At 41.2% G+C, this 25036-nt stretch overlaps 2 protein-coding genes across 2 annotated transcripts; both read left to right on the top strand.

Moving 5' to 3' along the window:
• The first annotated feature begins 3296 nt into the window (after nt 1-3296).
• LOC147424735 (uncharacterized) lies at nt 3297-4238 on the top strand. The gene is made up of 2 exons (XM_086499987.1): nt 3297-3463; nt 3623-4238. Exons 1-2 carry the CDS (start codon nt 3297-3299, stop codon nt 4236-4238), a joined length of 783 nt encoding a protein of 260 aa, XP_086356113.1.
• Nucleotides 4239-4554: 316 nt separating this feature from the next.
• LOC147424734 (uncharacterized) lies at nt 4555-5982 on the top strand. The gene has a single exon (XM_086499986.1). It carries the CDS (start codon nt 4555-4557, stop codon nt 5980-5982), a length of 1428 nt encoding a protein of 475 aa, XP_086356112.1.
• The last annotated feature ends 19054 nt before the right edge of the window (nt 5983-25036 follow it).

The following is a 25036-nucleotide window of genomic DNA, read 5'->3' as shown; positions in this document are numbered from 1 at the left end:
TATCATATGCCTTATCAAGGTCTAGTTGTAGAAGAACACATTCCTGTTTCTTGAACTTGGCATATTCCATACCTATCATAATTGCCAAGACGTTGTCATATATTGATCTACCTGTAATAAATCCATGTTGGTGGGGAGAGATAACATGAGTTAACATAGGGAACATTCTTTTTGTAATGAGTTTAGCCATCACCTTGTACACCACTATCATCATAGTGATTGGTCTCTAGCGTTTGAGTTGAGAGCAAGCCAATTGCTTGGGGATGAGCTTAATTTTTCATTTCTTCATCCTTGATTCAAGCTCACATTTAGTAAAGGCTCTATTAACCATAAGCAAGAAAGACAGGCCGAGAACCTCCCAAAACTCTTGACAAAACTTGATCGTGATCCCATCCCATTTTTTCGACTTTCTCTCCCCAACTTTTTGAGTGTCATCTAACATTCATCCACAATAAAGGGCCTTTCCAAGTAATTCGTTCGGTCAGAGTTCACTAATGTTAAGGTGGCCGCCAAAATCTTTTTCATGGCTTCTCTAATTATAAGAGAAGGGTAATCTTTCTTTCCAATGATTTGGTTGACATGATCTAACATCACTTTACCCAATCTTATCAAGATTGGTAATCTAAGTTCTCATCTCGATCGTTTTGAGTACGATCTTTCTATTAGCTTTCTCTATCTTAATGCACCTTTTTTCTTTCTTGTTTACTATGTCTTATAGGCCCTTGTGAGAGGGTGTTGACATTTGTAAACCTATGTCTTTAAAGAGGGACATTGAGTATTGGATCACACACAATCTTGTTTATCCTCTTTGACCTTTATTCTTCTCAATTTGTTACAATGCTTTCAAGTGCTTTCTTAATCATTATTTTTTATGCTTTTGAAATGTCTAGTAATCTAAACAGTTCATTGTTACATTCATTCCTATAAAAAAATATATATATATTGTGATAACAAATGTTTTAAAATATTAGTGTCACTTTTTTGTTTTCTCTCTCACAAAAAAACCTCTTATTATTAAATTTCTTTAAATAGCCTTATCAAGCCACAATGAACTTTCACCTTGTTTTAAAAGTGAGACGACATAATTTAAGGTTGTTCTTTTCCTTAGCCTGAGGCTACATTTGTTAATTATGTGTGTGATTTTTTAATTTGTTTTTACTTTTTTTTTAAATGGTATGTGCCACTGTTTGATTTGTTAAAACATGCCATAGGAAACAAGGAGAAACAATTACAATATTTTGAATCCAACCTTTTAAGAGCTTCGTAAATCTCTTTTCAATTTTTGGCTTTTTAACAAACCCATACGGGAGAAGAGAGTTAGGTTGATGTTTGAAACTTTATTATTTTCAATTAAAAACAAATTGAAACGCTCATTTGAGCTTGATCATAATTAACTCAATGTAACACATGCAAACCCTTGCATATTCTTTGCAAGAGGGCATCCAACATATACAAAAAGTCAGCTCAATGGGTACAAAGCCCCCGAAAGGATATGAGACCATTGACCTTACACGTAACCTTAATCCATGCTACAAAACTTTTATGTTTTTGTCAAGGAATTATGTTCTTCTTCTCAGCAAGCTGCTTCCTCTTACTTGACAAAAGCCATCTGCAAGCTTTCAGCACTAGTTCTGCATGCAGCTTTTTGTCCTTTTTTTGGAATAGTTGTTCATTCCTAAAAACCCATATGGCTTTCAAGATTATAGCTCTAACCATACAAATTTATTTCCTCAACTCTTCATCATCTAAGCGCCTGGAGCCTAGCTCTAGGGCTCATCTAAAGAATGGGGTGCCAAGCTGACAAATGCCCATGTGCAGATGCTTCCAGGGAAGATCTTAATCACTAGACATCCTCATATGAGGTGGGATATAGTCTCAATTTTGTTGCTTGAATCTGATGCAAGCTCCATTCCCAAGACCCCTAACTCTGGCCTTGTCCCCTGATCGACAAAAAACCAAAAAGCATTTTCTAGAGGAAGACTTTCTGCGCATGTTTGCGTTTAGAGCGCCATATGTTCTTTGCAGTGGCATGAGAAAATTTTATCCTTTTAAATATTGATTAGACAAGCCATTTCATTTAAACAATTGAATTCTCCTTTTGTTCTATTTATCAATGGGTTTTTACATTTTCATTTTATTTCCTTAAATGAATTTACTTCTTTCTCTTCTTCTTTTCTGGAATACTCACAAATATGAGTTAATATATTATCATATCCAAAAAGAATTACAAGGGTATCTTACTGAGGCCAAGCTACGACATCAAAAATTCAAAAACAAACAAACAACAATATAAGCCCTCAAAAATACAAAATAGATACCATAAGCCTACTTGGTTGCCACAGGCAGCAAGCCCCCTATCAATGGGCATGACACCTCCCAAACAGGACTAAGTAGGTCACGTCATAGCAATGAATTCCAATATATTAAATTTAATCGTACTAGCTTAGTTCGGATCCACTCATAAGTACAAAATATAAAACATCACAAGACCAGAAACACTGCGAGTCAGAAAGCTACCCATCAAGACCTACCATGGCTATAAGAGTAAAACATGCCACTTCCCCCAACTTGCCAGCCTCGTTTTCATGTGATTACTTGCGTCCCTTGTATTCGGCACTTTCTTATGATATTGATCATTCGTTCGCATCCCTCACTCTCGTGTCCCTCTTGCGTTCAGTTTTCAAGTTGCGTTCTTGTGTATGCGTTTGCTTGCCTGCAGGTCCCGTTTGCATCGCAGGTTAGCCAGCGCGGCCCCTTTTCTGCGACGCCCCGAAGGAGGGCGTCACACTTGGTATCAGAGCTTCGGCTCGAGTCCCCGCCGACCCGACGTCGGCCCGTGGCCCGCGGCCCGTGGCCCGTGGTTATCACCACGTTTTCGGCCCGTCTGTCTCGTTTTCTCCGCGTTCTCGGCCCATGTTGCCTCGTTTTGCCCCGTTTCACCACGTCCCTTGCATGATTGCCCCGTTTTGCCCCGTTCCTTGCATTTTCTCCACATTCCCCACCGTTTTGCCTCGTTTCACCCGCGTTTCGCCCCGGTTTCACCGCGTTCTCCGCATTCTTGGCCCGTTTCGACGCGTTTCTCCACGTTCGCCATCGTTTTTCAACGTTTTGTCCCGTCTTACACCGTTTGGGACCGGTTTTCATCGTTTTTGAGCCGTTTTTCATGGTTTTCGTCGTTTTGGACCCCGTTTCGCGCTGTTTCATAGTTTTTCAACGTTTTCAAGCCGTTTTCTCGCAGTTTTTCAGTTTTCGACATTTTTGAGTTTTCTTTTCGGCTTCGGCCACGAAATACAGAAATGGCTGGAGATCAAGAATATGACGACGGATACAGGACCGAGTCTGATTTGAATAAGAAGGAGAAGAAGAAGAAGGAAACGAAGACACGACAAGATGCCCAAGACACAATAGAAAGGAGACTGGAGGCACGCATCATGGCCTCCGTGGAACAACAGATCAACTTGATGTCGGCTAACTTGGGCGACCTGATTCAAACACAGCTAGGCTAGCGATACGAAGACGGCCCGGGCACCAGTAATGTCAACACGCGGCGTAACACACAAAGACGACCGCGACCCGAAGACGAAGACTATCAGGATGATCAAAGTGAAAGACGTTACTACAGCCCTCACAGACATCTAGAAGATGAAAACAGACTGGGAAAATTCAAACCCAGTCCCCCAGAGAAATACAAAGGCAACCGCACCTCACTGGAACTCAACAAGTGGTTCAGCGAGGTAGAAGACTACATGCAGTGGAACAACATAGGCAGATGCAGATGGGTGCAAGTGGCAAAAACCTTTCTGGCCGACGACGCCTATGTATGGTTCCTCATTGAACAGCAATCAAAGGGCTGGGAGGACTGGGAGGACCTACAAAGAGACATGCTCAGCTACTTTGTCCCAGAGAATGAGGGCAACAAAATCAGAGATTCATGGCGCGATCTACGCCAGGACGGCCACATATCAGAATACATTGTCAAATACCGTCGTCTCATGCTCCAACTCCCATTGATGCACACAGCAGACACGCTACATGGGTTCCTGTACGGCCTTAAGCACTGGGCCCGTCGAGAGGCCGAAAAACAGAATCCCAACACCTGGGAAGTGGCCGCCAATATGGCAGAAAAGCTACACGACACAAACCCCACACCAGGTTTGCCTCCAAATAACCCTCGCCCCAACAATTTTGCCCCCAACCACCGGACTAGCCGGGCAAGGCCGCGGATTTGTACACAATAACAGAAGCAATGTTCCCCGCCCAACACCACCCAATGCCAACCCTGGATTAGGCCGCGGAAATGGTGCCTTTATCCCATGCAGCTCTTTTGTGAGCAACTCTTACAGCACCATGTCCACCAGTTTTGCCCCCCACACTTACCACGGCAATAATAACAATCCGCACCACGATCGCATCTGGTGCAGTGACTGTCGAATTGCTCACGGCCCCAACTACGCTTGTGTGCGCAAGCGCAATCATGCCTCAACATCATCTAGCAGAGCCAACACCATCCAAATCGAAGAACCACCCTCCCCCCCCCAAAGAAGAATCGAAGAAATGGACGACCCTATTGCTGACCAACAACTTCGGATTGGAGCAGTATCCCTCCACCCTCAATGCATGGCAGCAGCTATCACGGACATTCAGAACTTATATGTCCAGGCAACAATTGGGACCCAGCAACAATGGATCATGGTAGACTCAGGCGCTACACACAACTTTCTATCCCCGCAGTGCGCCGCTCGCCTCGGCCTACGCCTCACCACCGTCAAAGAAACTACAGTCAAGTTTTCCCAAGGAAAGGATAGCAATGTAAAGGCAGCCCGTCAAGTCAGGATCGAGATGGGTGAATTCACATGTCGCCTTGACTTCATCGTGGTCCCAATGGACGACTTTGAGGAAATCATTGGTCTGTCCTTCAACGACAAGTACCTCATTGCACTCCTAGGCATGAAGGTGGATCAATTACTGTTGAATAATCAAGGCAAAGCAGTGACAGTACAAGGCGCCAGACTCACAACGCAGCAGGCATTCACCCGTCAGGCGCATCTTCAAACTAGAACCCCCCCCATCAACCGCCAAGACCCTGCGCAGTTAGCAGCGATGAAAGGCAAACAGAAAACCCCAGAACACTCGTCCCCCAAACTCAACCTCATGAGTGCAAAGCAAGCAGAGCGGGCTCTCAAGAAAGGAGCTCAGGTTCACCTCTGCATCATGCAAGCAAAGGAGCAGCCCACAGCAAGGCTCAACTCTATCACCATCGAGCAGGCCAAAGTGGGTGACCCCTCACTTACCCCCATCCTCCAGAAGTACAAGGATGTCATGCCCCCAGAACTCCCCCCCGACCTACCCCCTCCCCGTCAAATTCAACACGAAATTGATCTCATCCCAGGGAGTACACCCCCGGCCAAGGCACCCTACCGCATGAATGACACCGAGCTAAAAGAGCTCAAGAAGCAACTCCAGGAATTGGAGGATCAAGGTTTCATCAGGCCCAGCAGCTCTCCTTTTGGGGCCCCAGTCCTCTTTGTCAAGAAGAAAGACGGCTCGATGCGACTATGCGTGGATTATCGGGCCCTCAACAAGATAACTATCAAGAACAGGTACCCAGTTCCCCTCATGGAAGATCTACTAGACAGACTACAGGGTGCCCAATACTTCACTCGCATCGACCTCCGCTCAGGCTACCACCAAGTCCGCATCGCCTCAAAAGACATCCCGAAGACCGCCTTCCGCACACGCTACGGCTCCTGGGAATGGATGGTCCTGGGGTTCGGCCTCATCGGCGGCCCTGGCACTTTCTGCAGAATAATCCATGACAGTTTCCGGGACATGATAGATGATTTCCTCATTACTTACATTGACGATCTACTCATCTACAGCAAGACTTTAGAAGAGCACCAGAAGCATGTCGTCACAGTACTCCAACGCCTCCGCGAACACCAGCTATATGCCAAGCTGGAGAAGTGTGAGTTTGCTGTCTAGAAAATCGAGTTCCTCGGTTTCATCGTCATGTCAGAGGGTATTATGGTGGATCCCAAGAAAGTCGACGCCGTCATCAAGTGGGCCCCCCCGACATCCATCAAAGAAGTCCGAGAGTTTGTGGGCTTCTGTCAGTACACACGCCGCTTCATCCGCGACTTCAGCAAGATTGTTGCGCCACTTACAGAGATAACCAAAGGCCACAAACCCTTTCAGTGGACCTCTAAAGAAGAAGAAGCCTTTGAGAACCTGAAGATCGCCATGTGTAGTACCCCCGTCCTCCGACTACCCGACTTCACCAAACCATTTGAAGTGCATGAAGATGCCTCCGATGGTGCCATTGGTGGAGTCCTCATGCAAGAGCATCAGCCCATCGCCTACGAATCTCACAAGTTCACAGATATAGAAACAAGATGGACCACCCATGAGAAGGAAATGCTCGCTGTCGTTCACTGCCTCCGAAAGTGGTGACACTATGTTCAAGACAAGCACACCAAGGTATACACAGATAACATATCCCTCAAGTACTTCCAAACACAACCCAAAATAACCCCCAAGCAAGCCAGGTGGCAAGATACACTGGCAGAGTACGACATCGACATCATCCACAAACCTGGCACCACAAATGTCATGCCAGATGCCCTCAGTCGAATGCCCACCCTCACAGCCATCTCCACAGCAACCAGCACCCTCCACCAACGCATCCTCGACGCTCAAAAAGCTGATCCTATTGTCCTCCGCATGCTCAACGACCACATCTCTGGTAAAGCTGCAATGGGTCTCTTTGAAGTCAGAGATAACCTCTTCTATGCGCATGGAAAAATCTACATTCCCAATGACCCAGAGCTCAAGAAAGATCTCATGTGGGAGGCTCATGACTGCAAGCTAGCTGGACATGGTGGCCAGAAGAGATCTTATGACAAACTCCATCAACACTACATGTGGCCCAAAATGAAGGACGACGTAATCGACTACGTGCGCACCTGCCCAACCTGCCAATTGGTCAAAGCTCAAAGGGTCAAGCCTGCTGGCCTCCTCCACCCCATGCCAACACCCTCCCGGCCTTGGGACATGGTAAGTATGGACTTCATCGTCGACCTCCCCCCCTCCCACGGCCACACTACCATCATGGTGGTCGTCGACTACTTCACCAAGCAAGCCCACTTCATACCTGCAAAGCCTCCCGTCACCGCCTACCAAGTCGCCAAACACTTCTTCGCCAAAGTCTTCAAATACCACGGCCTCCCCCTAGCCATAGTTTCTGATCGCGACACCCGCTTCCTCAGCGACCTCTGGCGCGAGCTCTTCAAGCTGCTAGGCACCCAGCTCCGCTTCTCCTCCGCCTACCACCCAGAAACCGATGGTCAAACTGAAAGAGTCAACCAAGGCATCGAAGACTACATCCGCAGCTACGTCAAGGCCGATCAGAAGGACTGGTCCGAATACACGGACGTCCTGGAATTCCACTACAACAACTCCATCCATAGCAGCACTGGCTACACCCCCTTCGAGCTCTCCACAGGTAAAGAAGTCATCACACCTCTTGCACTGGCAACCGGCGATGTGCATGCCCAGGATCTGGAATGTGAAGAGTTTCTTCAACAATGGCAAACCCGCATGCAAAGGGCAAAGAAGAGTCTCGAGCAAAGCAAGGTACGCATCGCCAAATACGCCAACCAAAAGCGAAGGCCTGCCGAACTCTTCCAAAAAGGTGACTTAGTCCTCGTCAGCTCCCAGAATATCACCCTCCCTCGTAAGAAAACGCTTTTGGACATTCTCAAACTCTTTCCAAGTAGACTTTGAGATGCTCCCGTCCCACACTTCAACTCCATAAAGAAGAACCGGTGTCACCAATGCATCAAAAAGATACTTCTTGAGAACCCAACACTTGATGTTTCCCGCATTGCACATGTTCTCAAATGCATAATATGCTCTCTTTCCCGCTTCCAAACGACGCATAGCACATTCATGCCACTTGTCATTGGATGGAACCTCAAGGCCAAGGTACTTAAAGCTCTCAACAACTTCAAGTGTCTCGTTGTTGTACACAATGCATGGCTTCTCCTTATGGTTGGTTTTCACAAGCATAACCTTTGTTTTGGATTCATTTACAATCAGCCCACTATGCAAGCAAAAGTTCTCAAGGACAACCATAAGCTTTTGTGCATCTTCTAAAGTGTGTGCTAGAAGCACTACATCATCCGCATACAACAAAAGCATGATTACCGCATTGCAAATAGTGACCTCTTCAATGCCTTCTTCTTGCATAAAGTCAAGTACCATTTGTTCCAATTGATCGATGCATAGACCAAAGAGAGTTGGTGACAATGGACATCCTTGTTTAACCCCAATAGTGCTTACAAAAATTTCTGAAATTTCTCTTCCCATGCGCAATTGACAAATCACCTTCTCATAGATTCGAGAAACCGCAAGCATAAACTCACTTGGCACTTGGAGTTCTTCCATCCTTCTCCACAAATTGTTACGTGGAATCATATCAAAGGCTTTCTTAAAGTCCACAAAACAACAATACAATCGTTTGCCTTTCAACCGACTTTCCTCCATGAGAACACGAAGAGTGACAAGATGATCAATGGTGCTATGGCATCGACGAAAACCCGCTTGTCCCTTTGCACGCTTGTCATTCTCTTCAGCCCAATCACTCAATTTCATCTCCATTATGCACCCAAACAACTTTGCCATAAGAGACCCAATCATTATAGTCCGGTAGTTGCTTACATTCTTTACATCCCCTCCTTTATGCAAAGGCTTAACCCAATTAGTACTCCAATCATAAGGCATACCATGTTGAAGTGCAAGGTTGAACATATCACACATCCACTCATGGGTAAAATCTCCCGTCCATTTGATCATCTCCGGCTTGATACCTTGAAGATCTCCCGCTTTGCGAGTGGCCAACTTTTCAAGCCCACCGCATACATCCTCAATAGTAAAAAAAGACCGCATACATGGGAGTGAACCATAAAATGACATTTTTTCAGTATTTTCTTGCTCATATAATTGCCTACAATGTGTGTACATATCCACTAGACTCAAGTTACCAAAATTCTCAACCCGCTTGCCTCTCAAGTTTCTCCAAAATCTTCCACATGCATGTGCCTTTTCTTGGACTTGAAATTCTTGTTGCTTTACTTCCCATCTTCTTCTCTTCTTTTGAATCAATGCCTTGTATGTATGCAAATGACTTTGATAGTTGTCTTTGTCCATAGTTGCATCAAGCTTTATCAAGGACTTTCGAGCATCTTGACATTCTTTATCAAACCACCTTTTGCGTGATCTATCTTTGTTGATACCATGGAGATGCTTTATGGCAAAGCATTCTTCCGCACAAGAACAAATAGCTTTCTTGAAAGCTTCCCATTTAGTTTCCAATGGTGCATCACATTGAAGCTTTGTCATCCATAATTTTTGCTCAACCATTTCAATGTACATTGGTGCCCGTTTGAAATCCATACATAGTGATAACTTCTCTTTCCTTTGGCTGAGATTATCATGCTTAGTTGCTTCTCCACATAAAGGTCAATACATAAGGTGCGATGGTCGGATTCCGGGGTCCATTGACCAAACATAAAACTCTTTATGCGATACATGATGGCTTCAGAGAGTAGCATATAGTCAATCACACTATCCCCATTATGTCTCCTACATGTAAATCCATTGGTTCCACTCCACAAAGATACAGCATTGGCAATGAGCATACCCGTGCTATTACACATGTGTAAAAGTAACTTTCCATAGTGATCCGGCTCTTTCTCATCCATTGAAGTATGATCATACAAGTGAACTTCCTCCAACTCCCTTGAAATGTATGGCATATCAAATTGTTGAGTATCATGTTGCAATGTTTTTGTGCGAGCATTCATATCCCCAAATACAATAACATCACCTTCACCTTTGAAATAAGCAATGTCCTCTTCCAAATCAGAAAATGGTTGATCTCTATCCATGCAAGCATAAAAGGGAGAATCATGATGAGGAATGTAGCAACCAACTACAAAAATGGGTGCTCTTTTTGGTGTCATAATTTTCAGCCATACATAACGTTTGTACTTGTCATCTTTCACAATTGATACAAAATCTTCCAATCCTTTCTTAACCATACATGCTAACCCTCCTTGTCCTCTTCGTTGCTTGAGATTCTTTGACCACATCAATGAATGTACATTGTAATCCTCCAAGCCGTTATTCTTTTGTTCTTAACTCAGAGAGAGAGAGAGAGAGAGAGAGAGAGAGCAGATTCAGAGGTCAGATTCCAGCGAAGTGCTCTGCACAGCAAGAAAGAAATTGAGAGAGAGAAAGAGAGAGACGAGGACTCCCAGGTGCTTGAAAAAAACCTAGGTTTAGTGTAGTCCCACCTACAAATTTTGAAATTTACCTCTAAATTTTTTATTTGAAGGTAAGAAAACCTTCAAATTTTGACAAGTTACCTCTGTTGTTTCACATATGTAGGTTTGCCAAGTTTTTGGCGAGGTCCCGGGGGGGGGGGGGGGCGTTGCTGGAGATGGATGGACCATGGCGGCCGGCTGTTCACAACTAAGCATAATATCTTGCCGTTTTCAATTTCCAAAATGTCGGTTCATGACAAGGGGAAAAGGAGAAATTCCGCCCCATAATATATATATATATAGAGAGAGAGAGAGAGAGCAGACTCAGTGTGGCCTGCACATACGCGCTCGGAAAGAGAGAGACACTGCCTACACCTGCATGCTCGGAAAGAGAGAGAGGCGGCCGGCTGTTGACAGCTGAGCTTCCTGACAGTGCTCAGCTGAGCGCGCGGAGAGAGAGAGAGAGAGAGAGAGAGAGAGAGAGAGAGAGAGAGAGAGAGAGAGAGAGAGAGAGAGAGAGAGAGAGAGAGAGAGAGAGAGAGAGAGAGAGAGAGAGAGAGAGCAAACTCAAAAGGGGGCTGAGCGCAGAGAGAGAGAGAGAGAGAGCAGATTCAGAGGTCGGATTTCGACGATGTGCTCTGCACCGCAAGAAAGAAAGCGAGAGAGAGAGAGAGAGAGAGAGAGAGAGAGAGAGAGAGAGAGAGAGAGAGAGAGAGAGGACTCGCAGGTGCTCAAAAAAAAACTAGGTTTAGTGTAGTCCCACCTACAAATTTTGAAATTTACCTCTAAATTTTTTATTTGAAGGTAAGAAAACATTCAAATTTTGACAATTTACCTCTGTTGTTTCACATATGTAGGTTTGCCAAGTTTTTGGCAAGGAGGTCCCGGGGCGGGGGGGAGGGGGGGGGCGTTGCTGGAGATGGATGGACCATGGCGGCCGGCTGTTCACAGCTAAGCATAATATCTTGCCGTTTTCAATTTCCAAAATGCCGGTTCACACCAAGGGGAAAAGGAGAAATTCCACCCCATAATAGAGAGAGAGAGAGAGAGAGCAGACTCAGTGTGGCCTGCACCTACGCACTCAGAAAGAGAGAGACACTGCCTGCACCTGCGCGCTCGGAAAGAGAGAAAAAGAAAGAGAGAGAGAGAGGCAAATTCAAGGAAAGGAATTTTGTATGTTTGGAAAAATGATTTTTCCCGAACACTTGTCGGGACTAGGGAGAAGATGGACCATGGTGGCCGGCTGTTGACAGCTGAGCTTCCGGTCAGTGCTCTCTGAGCGCGGAGAGAGAGAGAGAGAGAGAGAGAGAGAGAGAGAGAGAGAGAGAGAGAGAGAGAGAGAGAGAGAGAGAGAGAGAGAGAGAGAGAGAGAGAGAGAGAGAGAGAGAGAGCAGACTCCTGCACCTGTGCGCTCGGAAAGAGAGAGAAAGAAAGAGAGAGAGGCGGTCGGCTGTTGACAACTGAGCTTCCAGACAGTGCTCAGCTGAGCGCGGAGAGAGAGAGAGAGAGAGAGAGAGAGAGAGAGAGAGAGAGAGAGAGAGAGAGAGAGAGAGAGAGAGAGAGCAGATTCAGAGGTCGAATTTCGGTGATGTGCTCTGCACAACAAGAAAGAAAGCGAGAGAGCGAGAGAGAGAGAGAGAGAGAGGACTCGCAGTGCTCTTAAAAAACCTATGTTTAGTGTAGTCCCACTTACAAATTTTGAAATTTACCTCTAATTTTTTTATTTGAAGGTAAGAAAACCTTCAAATTTTGACACTTTACCTCTGTTGTTTCACATATGTAGGTTTGCCAAGTTTTTGGCAAGGAGGTCCCGGGGGGGGGGGGCGTTGCTGGAGATGGCCTTCTGCCTTTATGTCGCAGAACGACCAAGGTGCACGGCGGCTAGTGCACAAAATCGCGAATGCAAGTGCAGCCTGCCTCGAACGACCTAGAGAGAGAGAGAGAGAGAGAGAGAGAGAGAGAGAGAGAGAGAGAGAGAGAGAGAGAGAGAGAGAGAGAGAGAGAGAGAGAGGACTGCCAAGGAGGTCCCAGGGGGTTGCCGTTGCTAGAGATGGCCTTCTGCCTTTATGTCGTACGACAACCAAGGTGCATGGCGGCCAGTGCACAAAATCTTTCTCTTTGTGGAGAGATTAATTATAGGAGAAGGATTTCTGGGAGCTGTAAATCCTTACAGAGTAGCAAAATCCAATTTGGGAGGCTTTTAGGAGTAAGTTGGTGGTGAGTGCAATGGGGGTAAAGAGGGGCCATGCCGCCGCCGAAGGCGGCGCCGTTTTACTAGTGTCCGTATAAAGAGGTAATCTATTTCACATCGATACATTTGTGTTTGTCTTTTTCTTTTTTTTTTTCTTTTGTTAAGTGTTTTTTTTCTCTTCTAAGTGTTCTTGCACTATCTACTTTATCACTATGCATGTTGAAAAGATAATAAGTACTACTTATTTGGATCTAATCCCAAAAAGGAATTAATTTGTCTATGAGATTTCTTTCAAATCTAACCAATGTGTTAATTTGAGGTATTAAAAAAAAGGGAAAATTACCAAAATACCCCTCTAATTTGAGGAAATTCCCAAAATACCCCTCAAATTTAAAAAATTCCCAAAATACCCTTGTATCTATTTTGGTTGGATTGTTCAAGATTTTCTAATCTTCATTTGTTTTTGACAATTGAGATCCGTTTTTGAGTGCTTAGCATGTAATTTGTCACCAGTTAAACATCGCAAAAAAGGCAATTATGTCTAAAAATAATGAAGCAATTCATCTCCAAAGCCTACGTAATTAACTCAAATTGTAGTTTTAGCATCTTGTACGATAGACAATCACTCTTCTTGTGAAGACCTACAAAAAAATTTATTTTTCGAGAAATTTTCTCTCACAAGCAAGGGTATTTTGGGAATTTTTGAAATTTGAGGGGTGATTTGGGAATTTCCTCAAGTTAGAGGGGTATTTTGGTAATTTTCCCTTTAAAAAAAGACTTTGTGTCATTGTTATCCGCTCTTTAGAGTCCGCTTAGCCATGGCCGTCTTTGAGTACTCCTCGCCTTGAATCCCCCGCTTTCCCCTCTCTCTCTCTCTCTCTCTCTCCCCTTCAACATTAGGCTAGACGGAGATGGCAAGAATGCCTCTCTCTCTGCATTCATGATCAAAGGCTCTCTCTCTCTCTCTCTCTCTCTCTCTCTCTCTCTCTCTCTCTCTCTCTCTCTCTCTCTCTCTCTCTAAATAAACAAATTCAACTCTCTAGATCATTGACGTCGCTATCAGACAAGAGCTTGATGGAAGTGCTTTTGGTTAATACCTTACAAATCAAACGGGACCTTGGGAAAACAAAAGCAATGCAACTGAAGAATGCTTCCAACCATGCTCAGATAGTCTCCTTAGAAAATGAGAATTTTACATTTGGGGATGAACGACACACATGTACTTTCGCACGCACTATAAGCAACAAAACCTCAAGATAGCAGAGAGTAGATTTTCTTGTCTACAAACAAAAGATGGGGCCATGAAGTAGCTTCGCTTGTAAAGATGAGACTATCTAGCTCTAGTTGAAGGTGGAGTCAGAGTATAATATACTGGCCTTTCACAACATCTTTTGGTGGACTCCATTAAAACATGACCAAACCAAGCCTTATGTACTTGGACAGAGCTTCTTCCGGCACCTATCAACAGGAGGAGAGCCTTGCAATCTTAACTATGAGGCTTGGCATGGTGAACCTTTCGCTTGTCAATGAGTTTGTAGGAGAATATAATGGCCGAAAGACCGTTTCCACACCCACACTAGAAAAAACTCTACGAGTTTTGAAAGTCGTATGAATATCTGCATTCTGTGTGCCTACACAAATACGGCAAAGTAGTGAAACCTCCACTCTTGTTCTTAGGTCAGCAATGTTTTTCCCTTCTGTTGCGGCTTCAATTGCTCTTTTGTGCAATGTCTCATAATCTTCTTGAGGCCCTTGGTTTTCCTGCTATGCGGCACCATTCCCGCTCCTTACCAAGGCCTTCATGTCGAAGATGGGGCATGTTGCACCAGCACATGCCAAACTTGCCCCCCTCGTCAACCTTCACTTTCCAGGCCTCTAGTGCAAATCACAGAGAGAGAGAGAGAGAGAGAGAGAGAGAGAGAGAGAGAGAGAGAGAGTTGGTTGAAAAGACATTAAAAAAATAGGAACGTAGAGAGAGAATGAGAGCTAGAAAGAGAGTTGAAAAGACATAGAGAGACAAGAGAAACACACACACACACACACACACACACACACACAGAGCACAAGTTAGAGAGAGATAAAAAGATAGAGGGCGATCTAGAATGCCCAAACGGCTTGCCCCAACCATCAATAGACACAAACGCAAGCCGTTTCCAAAGTTGTTTGCATTCTTTTGTGGAAAAAAAAATGAACTTCAGAAATGGCTTCTCCACTGGCCATTTTGTGCTTTTTGGCTCGCATATCAATAGGCTCAAAGAAAAACCAACAGGCTCAAGGAAAAACCATACGTACAAGTAGACAAGTTATTTTTGAAGTTTGTTTGAGTTTTTGGGTCAAAGCATGACTGGGTCACACACTTTTGAGGCTGGGAAGCTATTTTTCAACATCTATTTTTTCAAAAGTGGGGTTTGGTAAATTTATTAAAAAATCAACTCTAAATTGTGCATCCATTATAGATTTAGATTCTCCTTTTGGAGAGCTATCCAACAATATATAACATAGACTCGCTTTTTTTATATTAAAGAACAATATTTGGTTAAACACTTCCAAAATAGCTCTGTCTCGGACAAAGCTTTTTTGTCCGGCCACTCATGCTTTCATCCTTTTTCAATAAAAATACGTAAATAAACTCCAAAAATGGCTTTTTTACTTACCATTTTGTGCTATATGTGGCTCACATATAGCGTGCTCAAACCATCAATAAACTCAAGGGCAAGCCATATATGAGTCGACAACCACAAATGGCAAGAGGACAAGCCGTTTTTGAAGTCCATTTACGTTTTTTGATAACAAACATAAACAAACTTCAAATACAGCTTTCCCACTTGTCGTTTGTGCTTTGTGACTTGCATATGGCTTGTTAAAACTATCAATAGGCACAAGGGTAAGCCATATGCAAGCTGGCAACCACAAATGGCAAGTGGACAAGCCATATCCGAAGTCCGCTTGTATTTTTGGATAAAAATGTAAACAGACTTCAAAAATGGCTTGCTCACTTGCCATGTATACTTTGCAGCTTTATATATGATTTGCCAAAAATTACAAATAGGCACAAGGGCAAGCCATATGTAGAGCACAAAGAAAAAAGAACAAGTATGCAAGCCAATTCTAAAATCCATTTGCATTTTTTTGAGTGAACAAAGCAAACGAACTTCAAAAATGGATTGTTCACTTAGCATTTTGGCATCTTGATTCACATATAGCCTTGCCCAAACCATCAATAGGCAAGTAAGAAAAAATAGCAAGCAAAAAAGCTATATTTGAAGTCCATTTGTGTTTTTGGACAAAAAATACAAAAGACTTCATAAAAGGTTTACCCGCTTGTCATTTTCACTTGCCGGTTTTCATATGGCTTTTCCAAACCATCAATAGGCATGTGAGTAAGAAATGCACAAAACGATAAGTGGAAATAGCAAGCAGACAAGCCATTTCTAAAGTTTGTTTGCATTTTTAGGACAATAAAATGGACTTCAAAAATGGCTTGCCCACTTGATGCATTCCAGCTTGCTAGTTTACATATGGCTTGCCCAATAAGCAAGTACATGGCACATGGCTAGGCTATATGTGAAGTGACAAGCAAAAGATGACAAGTGTGTAAGCCAATTTTGAAATCATTTGGGTTTTCTAAGCGAAAAACACAAACGGACTTCAAAAACGAATTACCTACTTACCATTTTTGCTTTTCGTTTCACATATGGCTTGCTTAAACCATTCGAATGGCAAGAGGGAAGACTGTTTTGAAGTTCGTTTGCATTTTTGGGACAAAAAATGCAAAAAAAAAAATTGCATACACCTTTCCCAAACCATCAATAGGTAAGTGAGTGATACACAAAGTGGTAAGCGGAAATGGCAAGCCATTTTTGAAGTTTGTTTGCGCGTTTCTAAGGTTAAAAAACACAAACAAAATTCAAAATCAATCTTTCCAATCGATACATTCTTGCTTGCCACTTTGCATATGGCAAAACCAATAGACAAGTGAGGAAGCCATATGCAACATTGCAAGTTGTTTTTGAAGTTTGTTTGCGTATTAATGTTAAAAATGAAAACACACTTAAAAAATAGCTTCCTCCCTTGCCATTTGGACTTGCCGTGTTGAGTATGGCTTGCTCAAACCATAAACAAGCACAAGGACAAGTTGTATGCAAAGCAAAAGTCAAAAATGGCAAGTGCACAAGCCGATTCTATAGTTTATTTGTGTGTTTTGAGTGAAAGGTGCAAATGGAACTCAGAAACGGATTGTCCACTTAGTTTACTAACTTTTTCAAAGCTCTGCTAATGAACGTTTCTTGCGGGATTTTTTTCAAACAAACTTTATCTATAAAAATGCAAATGGAGAACAATGTTTATGAGGAGAAGATCGTTTTCTCTTGTATCCAATTCAAGTATCAAAGCTTTCAAAGGCAATGGATTTGTAACATTCACATCCATATATATGGTGTGTTTGACGCAATCTTGGTTCATGATTTTCTTCTCTAGTTATATGAAGGAGCTAGAGATTGATGGGTCATGCAAAGAGAAGAATCTCTGAACCAGACATCAATTCTATGCCTACACAGGTGTATGCAAAGACTATATTGAGGAGAAGCACATTGATGAGATGCTTGATGCATTCCTTGACATGGAAACCAAACCACAAAGGGTAATAGCAAAAGGAGCAAGTTAGGCAAGTGAGAAGACGTCGTGCCAAAAAAAACACCAATGATATGCTTCACAATCTTGCACGTCTCCCCCTCTATAATGGAGCTACTATTTTGGTATTGTAGGCATCTCTTGCAATACTTACTCTTTGATCTATCTATGACTGGCCAAACGTAAGTGTCAGTGAACTTTTTAGGTAAAATTCACTTTCATCCTAATAAATACTTAAATATGTGATACTTTCATTGTTAGATTATCATGACCTTCTTTGATATTTGATATTTAGGCTGCTTAAAAAGAGGATCCTTCCAAGTGGCAATGAAAATCCACCCACTAGAAGAGATGCCAATAATTTTCTCACTTTAATAGGCATGGAATACAATAAAATCCATGCATGTCAAATTGATTGTAATATATTCTGTAAGGAGTATGATCATATGCAAGAATGTCCAAAGAGCAGAGAAAAGCAATACAAAGAGAATATGTTAGGCAAAATGGTGCCTATAAAAGTCCTTTGGTACTTTCCTATTGTTCCTAAAATACAAAATATGTTTAAGAGAAAGTCAATTGTAGATTGATGACATGACATGCTGGCAATAGGTCCACAAATGGCGTTTTACGAGCCATCTGACTCAGCTGCATGGAAGCATAACAAACCAAAGTGTATGGCTAGGCTTGGCAATGAATGGGGCTAATCCATTTGGGCTTTGTAGTTTGTCTTGGAGCATGTGGCCAGTCTACCTGGTGAAATACAACCTTTCAACATGGTTGTCTATCAAGAGGGGATACTTTCTTTTGTCTCTAATTATGCTCAAGAAGTACAAAGTAGAAAACATGCATGTGTATTTGGCTCCACTTGTGGAAGAGCTACAAACATTGTGGAATGGGAACAAGTGATGGACATGTCACAGTCGGTTGATAGAAGGTACTTTCAAGTGCAACAAATTCTATTGTGAAGGATGCATGATTGGCCAAGCTGCTACAAAAAATAAAGTAAGCATCATGGTGCCAAAGTTCAAGGAATTTTCATGACGCATGTGTTAACATAATGAAAGCCTAATCCATAGTCCTTCAATGTTTTCTACTTGATAAGGTTGTCTGTATCTGGCTACAATGCATATACAATGTGTGATCCAAGCCTTGATACATGTTACTCAAGTGCAAAAGAATGTTTACCAAGGGAATCACAAGTAGCTTCCAGGGCATGAGCTTCGAGGAGAGAGAAAACGTTGTTGCAATCAATTAAAGGCAAGAAAATGGAAGAATTTTTGGATAGAAAATGGTCCCACGGCATGAAGAGACTCTCCATACTCTATGATCTACTATATTGGAGAGACCTTCTTATAATTCACTTGCTTGATCCTATGCATACTTTTAAAAACGTGGCAGATTTGTTGTGGAAAGCTATGATCAGAGAAAAGGAGAGAAAGGGATAAAGAGAATAATTGGTAGAGTAGGGTCACATGCCGGAGTTGTGGCCCAAAATAAAGGCAAATGGTAAACTTAAGCTTACAAGATAACCGTGGGCGATGCACAAAGTGGAAGCACGATAGGTAAAAAGAAAATTTTAGAGTTCAAGACTCCTCCAAGATGCATGCGTAGACTAAAAACCACTTTTATAAAGGATGATAATCTCAGTGGATTAAAGTCACACAATTGGCACAAGTTCTTATAGTTTGTGCCGCGGATCGCTATAAAGGATTATCTCACATATGAAATCAGAAACACCATTCACAAAATAAGCAAGCTAGCAAGGTGGATATCCTCAAAGGAAATCCACAAGAATTCCATTGGCGAGGCATTTCTCAACTAAATTAAGGTTGTGTGCATGGTAGAGGAGCACTTTCTTGCAAGTGTTTTGATGATTCAAGTGCCTCTTCTAGTTCATGTGGTTGACAAAATGCTATGGTTGGTACTATTCACAATTGGTCAATGTTCATATTTAGAGCACTTTATGAAAACTTTAAAGGGGGTCGCTCAGAAATGAGCCCGTCCAGAAGGAAGCATGCCCAAGGAATGACTTGTGAAAGAGCCTATGGTATTGATTAGCAAGTTCTATCTCGCTTCAGACCCCAAGATGCCTCACCTATGGACTAAAAAAGGTTTTGTCTTTTGAGTTTTGAGCCAATGAGGAAGTGGTTAAAAAGATATGCTACATAATTGGAGAAGATAGAGACAGATCGTATGCTTGGCAGCAGAACCGTGCCATACAATCCCAACCATTTCCACTTGAAATCATGTGATTCACCAAGAAGAGGGTACGATGAGCCCGCATGGATCGATGCAAGGAGTAGGTGCAGCTCAAAGAAGAGCTAGAGAGAACTCCAAACAAATTCAGATAGTAGAGAGAGGCTATAGCAGTGAGACTACAGACTACAAGTGCTTCTCATTTGGGCATTGGAGGGCACAATACTTTATGCCTACGAGTTTGTAAGTGCTATTACATTATCTAAAAATTGTTGATTTTCTAATATAGAACATTCAAAAAAGTGTAGTTGAAGTTGTTTTGTTTGCAAGAGCTAGTTGTGGAGCATTGTCCTTCTCGGATAGAGGAGGAGTATGGTTACTCACATGAGTTGATTGCTCTTTCAAAGCACATGGAAAAAAATTTAGGGATGCCGATCATTGGTTTTGTTTAACATCTTGAGGTGAGAACATAAGATATGGTTTTTTTTATATGGCTTTCATTATCTTTTGATAAATATATTGCATGTATTTTGACTACAAGCATTGTTTACAGGTATTTGACAATTTGACGATGGACTTGCACCACTTTATAGATAGTTGGAGTTTATTTATCGCATATTTTCTTCTTGTTATTGTGGCATGGATCGCCTATAGGTGCAATAGCTTGATGATGGTTTGTATATTTCTATCAAATGATGATATGGTTCTTAATTCAAGCCCTCAATTGTTTATGCATATGTATATTTTTTGAGATATATGTGTAACTTTGTGATTACAATTTTTATATGTATTCCAATTTATAGTTGACTATTTGAATGAAGTAAAGCCATCAAACTTTTGAAGATTTATTGTTTATGGTTGGATATATATGGTTTGTACCAAAAACAATTCCATACTTTGTTATGGTTATGGTTATTATTTTTTGAACCAAACTTTTACAAAACTTTTGAGACTCTCGGTATGATTGCGTGATGTTATGGTCTTTACTTTTTGACTGATTCAAAAGAGGATTTTATGTGTGTTAGCCAACAAAATTATGGCTTGTTCTTTTCACAATGCCATAAGTATCAAGTTTGTTGTGAAAGCGAAAGTTGTAGATTGCCCATTTTTTTAATAGAGTGTGTTGTAGCTACTGAAAATGACTATTAATAAGTCATTTGTAGCAGTTGTAGCAGAGAAACCTACACTCTATCTTTAAAAAATTGCAAATTTTTTTGATGCTATAAGTGTCGGTATATGCATAAAAATTATCAATGTTTATAATGATGCTATGAGTTTATCACTCATACCGATGCTTATGTTGATAGCCTGGTAAATGTGTAGCCCTTTTAAAGGACAGCAATTAGCGACTGTCTCCGAGCAATCTTTTGTAGTATATGTTACGAAGGGCCCCACCTAAACAACAAGATGAAAGGTGCACATTAATATTTCAAAACAAAATAAAATAAAAAGAAACTCAAACAAAAATAATAAAAGGTAGGTCTAATAAGAATAGGAAATGATTAAACAAAATAAAATAAAAGGGAAGCTAAATAAAGATAATAAAAGATAGATCCAATAAGCATAGAAATAAAAAAGTTCCTTAAATGAAAGGATTCTTTCACAAATTACAATATTAAGAAAAATATTCAATAGTTCACATCATGGAGTTAAACTCCTATGAATGCACTTTTTAATCACTACAAGAGATTGCCAGCAGACATTCGCTCCTACCACACTTTAAAATGGATACAAATTTATCATGTCATTGATATAAGCGTCGGTATGAGCGATCACCTCATAGCATTGATATTAGTTCCGGTATAAATGTTAATATCAGCGTAAATATATGCATCAGTATTTCCAGTGCATATATCGACACTTATACCGTCGAAAAAAACCTGCAATTTTTTTTGGATAGAGTACAAATCTCTTTGTTGTAGCTATTACAAATGACTTGTTGACAACCATTTTCAATAGCTATAATAAATAACCCACACTCTGCCCAAAAAATTGAGTGATCTACAACTTTCACTCTCACAGCTAACTTGATACTTATGGCATTGCGAAAGAAACAACTTGATACTTATGGAATTGTGAAAGAAACAAGCCATAAATAGTTTGTTTGCTGACATCCATAACAAAGGCAGGTCATTATTGATATTTCAAAATAAAAAATATCCAAATCTAAAATGAGGACGATGGACCCAACAAGTCCCAATGCAACACATTTGTTTGTATCATTTTCCAGTTGACCCCATTTTCCCATATAAGTAGACTTCTTGCAGAGAGGGGACATTTGACCAGAACCTCATTGAAAAGTCCAAAGAAATCTCAAAAGAGGAAGAAGAATACGGCTCAAACCACAGAGGAACAAACAACCCCACAAGTGAAGAAAAAAGTAATCGAATGATGTCCTTGCATGGAAATGGAAACACCTTCTCCCTCACCACCAACGACTATACGAAGAATGATGTCCTTGCATGGAAATGGAAACACCTTCTCCCTCACCACCAACGACTATACGAAGAATAGGAAATGGAGAGTCAGAATATGATATACAAAAATATTAAAAGAGCACAAAGCCCATAATTACCAAAGCTCCATTCCCAAGGGAGGATCATGAAATAATTTAGGATTTCTCTTCCTCTCGAAGTCCCACAGTCTTTGAAATGTTGGTGAGGAACATAGAGGTATCATTATATTATTGTCATTAGAAGGATATATCAACATTGTATGTCCCATTGTTGTCAATGCATAGCTCATTGGTTGTATGTGACACTAACTATGGCAAACCTCATTGATAGAAGCTATTAAAGAATCGGTTACTAGAGATAGTTCTACTTTGTTCAACAATGTATGCTCAAATTTTGCAGTTGATATTATCCATCATGCAAAACAAACATTGATTCAACTTCCATCCTCTCTTCTTATCACAATCATTCTTTTGTATAATGGTTGTCCTTGAAAGAGTTCAAAGACAATTTTCCCTTTAGGCAATAGCTTGTTTAAATTGGTTCTTCTTTTGAGAAGTAGAGGCAATTGCTTGTTCAAATTGATTCTTCCTTTTGAGAAGTAGAGAGTTCACAATCCGATGGTCTCAAGTTTTATAACAGCTTCCAGGAACATCTTCCCTTCCATAGAGAACGGTGGAAACCAAGCTATGGAAGTATAGAGTTCCTTTCAAATCTTATCATGGCGAGTTCCATTATCCAAGTTGAGTGTCATGGAACATTATGTAGAAAAAGAATTCGCCTAACGTACGAATATAAATTGAAGTATGGGACACTCAATGGTAAAAACCTGGTGTTGATACACTTTAAAGGCTTTAAAAAATCTTGCAGTGTGCTAGCCATGCACAAAGTCTACTCCAAAATAAGTTAGTAATGGAATCAAATTAAAGTAGGCCCTTGCCTCACTATGATCATTGTTGGAAACAAGGCATGGGAAAGGATACTTCGCTTTCTCCAAAACTTGTTCACCTTGAAAAAATTACTTTCACAAACTCGAAAGCAAAGCAACTAAAGCTTTCTCAAGTTTCTCACGATATAGTTATGAATTTCAAATTTATATTGATGTTATCTTGACATTTTCCTTGTAAGATTACAATGAGAAGGATTTACAACCAGCTCAAGAAACTAAATTTCTTAAGCCTTGGCTAGCAACCTCCCACATAGTTGCCGTCAAAGAATTGGACCAGCATACTCGGGGGTTCACTTCTAAGAAGCCATCTGTGTCACGTGCATTCAAATGGTGTTAAAACAACACCTGTATCTACATATTGTGAGGCAAACAAAGACCCTTTTCCCAATTAAACTTACGGGCTTTTCCTCATTTCCAATCAGCCCCTATTGTGAATTAAAATATTTTTTTTGAATTATTTCATATAAGGATCAATCAGTCCTAAATGGGTGTGCAATGCTAGAGATGGCATAGCCTTACCATGATGCAATGTGTGACAAGGAGGAAGTAATAGGAGGTCAAAACTCTACACTTGCTTATGATGTGTAGCGTTGCCAAAAAGTCAAGTTGTGTATGTGACGACTAGAACAATTCCATGTGGCATTCACAAGGTATACTAGGCTATACTTACATAAACCACAATGACAAGAATCAAAATTCCTAGGATAGAGAGATTAGATAGAGAGACACATTTTACCACAATTGAACTTGTGGCATTAGTTTTTTGCCTTTTGTAGCAACATTGTGCATGTACATAAAGCATTATAGTATGTCACATAATAATGTGCAAGTGGCTATGACTCTTACGTGTACCATGTTTCTATGCACTCTCCACATTATCTTCTAGGCTACATGTAATTTATATTTGATGGCATAATGCCCTTATTTTTAGTATTTATTGGCCATATAGCTATTTGGGCTTGGCACCAAAACTCATTTGGACACTCCATGAATTACCATCATTTGGCATGCCCAAGGGTGACGTGTGAGATTTTGGACCTCGCTTAGCATGCATTAATCTCTAATGTACTACTAATAATTTCTATAGAGCACTGAGTCTTACATCTACACATCATTACATCAAGAGCATAGCTTTGATTTATTTTTTCCCCTCCTCCAATGATCTTTTGTGCAATTCAATCCCGTTCATTTGCTTTGAAGAAAGTCTCACACACAACATGCTTCAACCTATTACCCAATAACGTTTACACAATATGGGGATGGTTGAGAATCTTCAGGTTGTGCTTTTCAACAATCATCTCTGGATACGGTACATTTTTCGAAAGAGCAAATAATGGTAAAAGTCTACCTCCTCCATTGTCCAAAATTGTAAGTTTGCAATACTAGTTTAGACCTCTCATAGTTATCAGTGGTTTGTATAAGCTTGTAGACAAATGTATACCCTTCCTCTATTTTGAGGTGGCTTGGGAGGCAGAAAATGGCTCTCTTAAGGATCCTCCCTAATCATTCAAGCTAAATTAGTAAGCGGATCTATGTATTATTCTTGAATTAGTTTTTAACCTTCGTATTACTGATGAATGTTGTCATAATAAGTATGATTTTCCATTCCGTTTGGCATATTCTTGTAACTTGTCTTTGGAAGTATGTCTTGGGGTTTCTCTTGTATTTATGCATTATACACTTCTTTACCGATGTTTTTCAAGTATACCCTTATCTTTTCTATGATTTTGAACCACATTAATCCATTGAATTTCTCAATCAATACTTTACTAACACCATCCATGTTACTATTGATGGATTATGGAACTTCACTAGAATAATCCATTGAATGAGGAACCTCTTTCAACGCTTGGTCATGTAGTCAATATGGGCTTTTGGTTGAATGGAATCCCAATAACAATAATTAAGTCTTGTTTTCTTTTAGCATAGTTTTTTAAACTAGTTTACACTTGTAAGTACAATATTACATTAAGATATTCTATTATCCTCATTAGAAGGATATATCGACATTGTAATGGTCATTGTTGTCAATTCGTATGTTACACTGACTAGGGCAAGCTTTGTTGATAAAAGAAATTGAAAACTGATGACTAGCAATATTCCACCTTTGTTCAACAATTTGTGCTCAAAGTATGTGGTTGATATTATCCAACATGCAAAACAAGTATAGGATTCAGCATGCATCTTCTCTTGTTATCATGATTGTGTCTTTATAAGGGTTTAAAGACAATTTTCCCTTCAACTAGGGTCGGGAGGACTTTCTTAAACCCGTATTTAAGGACAAGGCAATTAC

The sequence above is a fragment of the Adiantum capillus-veneris genome, chromosome 25 (assembly GCF_014529385.1).
Source record: "Adiantum capillus-veneris isolate H3 chromosome 25, ASM1452938v2, whole genome shotgun sequence".
Taxonomy (NCBI): domain Eukaryota; kingdom Viridiplantae; phylum Streptophyta; class Polypodiopsida; order Polypodiales; family Pteridaceae; genus Adiantum; species Adiantum capillus-veneris.
This window is presented reverse-complemented; position numbering and strand designations above follow the sequence as displayed.

Bases quoted from the DNA above. Each gene is read 5' to 3' on its own strand.
- LOC147424734 (XM_086499986.1), top strand. From the start codon at position 4,555: ATGGACGACCCTATTGCTGACCAACAACTTCGGATTGGAGCAGTATCC.
- LOC147424735 (XM_086499987.1), top strand. From the start codon at position 3,297: ATGGCTGGAGATCAAGAATATGACGACGGATACAGGACCGAGTCTGAT. The intron at 3,464-3,622 runs GTCGGCTAACTT...ACGTTACTACAG, and splicing joins GAACAACAGATCAACTTGAT to CCCTCACAGACATCTAGAAG.